The sequence below is a fragment of the Pangasianodon hypophthalmus genome, chromosome 3 (genome assembly GCF_027358585.1).
Source record: "Pangasianodon hypophthalmus isolate fPanHyp1 chromosome 3, fPanHyp1.pri, whole genome shotgun sequence".
In the NCBI taxonomy this organism is placed as follows: domain Eukaryota; kingdom Metazoa; phylum Chordata; class Actinopteri; order Siluriformes; family Pangasiidae; genus Pangasianodon; species Pangasianodon hypophthalmus.
This window is the reverse complement of record NC_069712.1, coordinates 24,784,504-24,790,503: the sequence shown is the minus strand read 5'-3', so window position 1 is coordinate 24,790,503 and position 6,000 is coordinate 24,784,504. Positions and strand designations below refer to the sequence as shown.

At 37.4% G+C, this 6,000-nt stretch overlaps 1 protein-coding gene across 19 annotated transcripts in view; it reads right to left on the bottom strand.

Moving 5' to 3' along the window:
• Nucleotides 1-5,422: 5,422 nt before the first annotated feature.
• Nucleotides 5,423-6,000, bottom strand: part of b3galnt2 (beta-1,3-N-acetylgalactosaminyltransferase 2) — an 86,040-nt gene continuing 85,462 nt past the window's right edge. For all 19 annotated transcript variants that reach the window (XM_053232669.1, XM_053232673.1, XM_053232670.1 and 16 more), the window contains one exon: nucleotides 5,423-5,926. In XM_053232669.1, the coding sequence (XP_053088644.1) occupies nucleotides 5,786-5,926 (141 nt within the window). In that variant the 3' untranslated portion in view covers nucleotides 5,423-5,785. The remainder of the gene's footprint in view (nucleotides 5,927-6,000) is intronic.

Below are 6,000 nucleotides of genomic sequence, written 5' to 3'. Positions count from 1 at the left end.
CTTGTTCTTCGCTGACAAGAGTGGAACCTGATGTGGTCTTCTGCTGTTGTAGCCCACCCACCTCAAGGTTTGATGTGCTTTCTGAGATGCTTTTCTGCTCACCCCAGGTGTAAAGAGTGCTTATTTGAGTTACTATAGTCTTCCTTTCGGCTCAGACCAGTCTGATCTTTCTCATCAACAAGGTGTTTCAGCCTGCAGACCCTCTACACACAGGATGTTTTTTTGTTTTTCGCACCATTCTGTGTAAACTCGTGTGAAAATCCTAGGAGATCAGTAATTTCTGAAATACTCAAAACAGCCCATCTCGCACCAACAACCACAGTCACAAAGACCATATTTTTCTTTCTGTTTGATGTGAACATTAACTGAAGCTCTTGACCTGTATCTGTATGATTTCATGCATTGTTCTGCTGCCACATGATTTGCTAATTAGATAACTGTATGAATGTGCAGGTGTACAGGTGTTCCCAATAAAGTGGACAGTGAGTGTATATACAGAAAATTGTAATTGGCCTAGAACAGAGCCTTGTGGAAGACCAAACTTTAATTTATATAGATTGCACTGAAAACTGCATAGAAAACCCACCATTTACATCTACAAACTGATAATGATTAGTTAAATAAGCCCTGAGCAAAGACACGGCCGCTTCCTTAACTCCAGCACATTCTAGTCTATCTAAAAGAATGTTATGAACTGTGGTGTCAAAAGCTGCACCAAGGTCAAGCAACACATGCAAGGAGACACAACCCTGATGGGAGGCCAGTGGTAGGTCATTTACCACTTTAACCAGTACTATCTCAGTACTGTGATGAGGCCTAAATCCTGGCTGATAGATTTCATGAATATTATCCCTATGCAAGTATGAGCATAACTGCTGTGCTGCAACTTTTTTAAGGATAGCCTATAGTTGGACAGCTGACAGGAGTTTCGGGTCAGGTTTTTTAATCAGGGGTTTGTTTAAAGGATTTAGGTACATAGCCAGTGCTTAGGGCAGAATTTATTCTTTTTAGAAGAGTTTTGATTGTTTCTGGTAGTATCTGTGTGAAGAAATGTTTAGGTAAGGGATCTAGTACACAAGTTGATGAATTTGATGAGGAAATAGGTGAAATTAGTTTAGTCTCTTGAAGGGAAGTAAAACATTCTGATTGCTGATCTGATGTGGTTATATTCTCATCTGCATGGTCAGTTATAAAATTGTCTGGCTTTACTTTAACAGTCTGAATTTTTTTTTGCCAAATATGTTCAATTTTGTCATTGAAAGAATCCATAAAGCCATCACCAATTCATACTGATGGTGCGTATGCTTTTATGGTGGTCTTATTTCTAGTTCATTTTGCTACAGTATTAAATAAGACCCTAGGATTATTTTCATTATCTTCTCTTAAGGTGGAGAGGTATGCTGATCTAGCAGTACTAAGAGCCTTTCTATAGCTCAAGAGGCTCCCCTTCCATTCAATTTGGAATATTACAAAGTTAGTTTGAGTGTTTTAAGGTCCATGTGTGATCATTATACCATGGTGCTATTTTTTCTCTCTGTTTTTTTCTTTTAAGTGGAGTTACATCATCTAGAGTGTAGCAGAACGTTGACTCTAAGTATTCAGTCGCCTGATCAAGTTCTGTGGGGTCAGGCAGCAATCCAAACAAGGCTGATAACTGGAAATTATTAATAAAACTATGTACAGTAGCTGACGTGAATGTACGTTTTAAGCAGTAGCATGGCAATGTGCATATATTATGACTAAGACACATTTTAAATGAGATCAGGTAATAATCTGTGATAGTTTCAGACTGGACTAATGTGACTATATTTTCTATATTTAATCCGAATGCTAGTATTAAATCAAGAGTGTGTCCACCTTCATGAGTGGGATCTATTATCTTCTGATTAACCCCTACTGAATGTAGAATGGACACAAATGCTGTTCTTGTGGATTACAGAGAAATTCAGAATATGGACCTGGGGGTCTGTAAATAATAATTAGTGAAAATGACTGGGTAGACTTATTTGTGGCTACATATGTTAGTATAAAGAACTTCAAATGCGTCGAATTCATGTCCAGGTTTTTGTGTAATGCCTAGAATATCATTATAAATGACTGAGACGCTTCTTTCTCTGCTAGACGAGGGTGAATTGTATCAGTTGTATCTGGGAGGACTAGCTTCACTTAATGCTACATATTCATTTGGTGTAATCCATGTTTCTATTAAACACAGTACATTAAACTCCTGATCAGTAATAGTATCATTTACTAAGTGCCTTAGATCCAAGAGATGTAATATATAACAGTCCTAGCTTCAGGTCAGTGCTGATGTTAATTAGGTTTCTAAAATGCACTTTCTGAGTTATTCTTATTTTTGTTTAACACAGACAAAGTCTAAATATGGTGCAACCTGAGTGATGACTCAACAAGACGGTCGGCTTAGCTATGCTACAAAGACCTGGACATCCAGCAGTTCAGTGCTGTAAGCTACATCACCATGCCACATTGGGTTGGGGACAGAGCATATTACTGCATGAATGCACAGGCATCTGAGCTAGTACACAAGTTAATTATAAGGAGAAAATCAGTTAAATTAATTCAATTTGGGGTAAAGGATTCAAATCACTCTACTGATGTGGTAGACTGGTAGATAACCACAATAATAATAATAATAATAATAAGAAGAAGAATCAGCAGCAGCAGCAGCATCATCTGTAAGTTGCTCTGTTATAAGAGTGTTTATAAAATGCTGTAAATGTAAATAATATTGTGGCAAACACACACACACACAGGCTGAGTGTTTCAAGCCCGTAATGCTCTCCTGGGTTCATGTTGCGTTTCTTTTGCATAGCAAGCTTAAAAAAATCCACTCCGTTCATGTGCGTTAAACCCGCGACTGCATCAATAACGCGACTGCGGATGGATGTGTTACAGAAGCGTCACAGAAGCAGGCTAGATTAAAGATATTAGCCCAAATTAAGCTCAGATATAGGGGGCGTGTCACGCTGCGTATTTACCTGGCACGACTGTTACTGACTTGCTGCATGAATCTACAGCGCTGGGCTTGTTAGACTTAGCTCTTCGAACCATTCTGTGTAGTTTTCTTTGACCGCTGGTGGTAGTGTTTCACTCGGTTTCAAAAAATAATTCAAATGAATCCTGTTTAGAACATTTTTAATCGTAAATAAGATGATACGGATTATTTAGCGCTAATAACAGCCGTCTATAGTTACAGTCTCTACTTGCATGAAATTTGGAAGACTACCAGTTAGTTTGACAACACTTACAGTATGTTCTAACTCATGAGTGGTCCATTTTAAATGTGTAAGTTATACTAGGGTGCTAGCTTTTTCCCTTAATTTGATGTGGGGCAACATTATCTGTTGTGAAGCAAAATGTTGACTGTAAGCAATTAGTCACATTCATTTTCTGAGGGGCAGAGGGCGAACCAATCAGTATACTTGGGAGATTTTCAATAAAGTTTATAAAATCTGAACAGTCAATCTTTTAGTTGTGTTCGACAGTTGTACAGGGGTGTGGCCATGAGTGGGGGACAGTACAAGCCTTTCCACCCTAATTTCTACCCCCACTCTGACTGCAAATCACATCATTGGAGGTCTACGACTCTTATATGTTGTTGATCAGACTTGATTATTCACATGTACCTTCTGTTGCTTTAAATCATCATTGTAGTGTTGAAGATATAAGTATAAGTATGAAGATATAGGAAGTACAGCGTAACTATGAAATTGAAACAGTAATGTTATTTTGTGATCATTTACAAATCAGATTTATTTGGTACCATCCTTTATTGTTTTTGCCCTCCAGTAGCTAAAAGACTAGAAATCAAAAGCCTACAGTGTTTTTTCGTCTCTGAAAAAACAGCTACCTATACTCCAAAGCATCAGGTTCCTTCTGATGGGTTGTTTCCTTCTCTCTGATTCGTCTGGAGTCCAAAATAGTAAGTGCTGTTAAAAAAATTATCTTTTTGCACAGAGGGCCTAATGAGGCAGCTGGATCGATAGACGAGCACCACAGGCAGAATTCTTAAATCATTTCCTTTTTACCCAGGTTATTTATCATTTAAACCTATTCAAGGTACAGTTTGGATAAATTTGGTCACAACTGGTCACAAAATGCAAATGCTGCAATTATACACTGTCGTATAAAGTGTTTAGAAGCAGAAGCCTTTGGTCACACATACATTACAGTACAGTGAAATTCTTTCTTTGCATATCTCAGCTTGTTATGAAGCTGGAGTCATAGTGCTAGGTTAGCCATGATATGGTGGCCTTGGAGCAGAAAGGGTTAAGGGTCTTCCTCAAAGCTCAACAGTAGCAGCTTGGCAGTGGCAGTTTACATATTATACCTTTGAATGAATCTTTATGCTTATCCACAAAAATAGAGAACAGTTTGCAATTTTCATGTATTTTCACATTTACTGTCTTTGAAATAAACACTGATTGCACATTTAGCAGTCTTATTATCCAATTCTCATGATACACATAAAATAAGGCAACTGTGCCTCAGTGAAAAATTGTAGCTCCAGTAACACAGGAAGCCACATTAAAGTAAGCATTATTGGAATGTAGCTCCAAAAATTTTCAGACCCTGTATTTGACATCTGGTACATCTAGGAAGCGCTTGTGCTTAGTAAAACAAAAATATAACCACACAAATGCTCAGTTTAAAAACTGACATCATTTTTTCAACATTCATCCATCAGGTACCTAAAACACTGAGTTTTTGGAAACACCTTATTTAAGGGTAGCTACACTGAGCTTTCATACAAGCTTTTACAAGCTTTGGATAATTCATTTATAAAGTAATGTTAGAATATTTATGAAAGGCTTCGGTCATACCATTCCATTAAAGGTTTTATGTAGTTATGTGGCTTTGAGGCTTCTTTTCTCTCTTTCACGTAAAGACAGTTATTGTTGTTTGACTGTTTAACATTGCAACTGCAAGATTATTATTGTTATCTTTCTATTTATCACTTTATTTCAGCAGATTTCACAAAGGCGACTTCTGTGAAGTATCCAATTCATTCCTATGTCACTAGGTTGACATAAGTTGTCAGTGTTCATTCATTTGCACATTTATTTCACATCTACAGACCGTTTAGAGTAACAAGTGGACTACCAGCATGTTTTTGGGAGGTGGGAGGAAACACACATTGGCACAGTTGGAACATACACATACACGGTTGGAACATACATGGTTGAAACTCCACAGAGACAGTCACCTGAGCTCAGGATCAAACCTCAGACTCTGCAGCTGTAAGACATCAGCACTACCCCCTGTGCCACCATGCTGCCTAGTGTTGTAAATTGCCACTTTAAGGTTTTTTTTGTGGATTTAAAAAAAAAAAATTATATATATATATATATATATTTCATTATACTGACATACAAGCTTTCAAAAAAGTGACACATTGAAATGGCACTCAATATTTTTTTTTATGTAAACAAGATAGCACCTCTCAAGGAACAGGTCTGAAAGCTTCATGAATGTAAATAGCATGCAAAATAAAGATAAAAACAGTCTTGAAGGATATAACAGTCTTGAAAGTCACCACAAATGATAGTTCAGTCTATGTAAAAAGTATGTCACCTCACATGACGTAAGCCTCCATAAACTCTCCAGGTCTGCTTTATTAAAATAATATGCAATACATATGAATGGGTTATGAAGGCCCTTAAAATAAATTGTTACAGACTTTTTAAAGTACTACAGAGTAACTTTATTTAAGAAGAAGAAAAAGAAGAAAAAAAAAAAAGTGTGCAGGAGCATAATGGAGGCTTCAGGTGTGACGCCAAGAACAGCCACATGGATCCCCACAAACTCTTTTCTGATCCCAGAGAAAGTGTAGCTCCTTCACTGTATGCTGTGGTGATGACAGCATGTCCACATAGCACTCTTTCTCACACAGCCAGCCTGCATCCTGAACATATATGGCATGAGGGTAAAATTATAGCACCAAAAAAAAAAAAAAAAAGAAGGGAAATCCAATTCCTT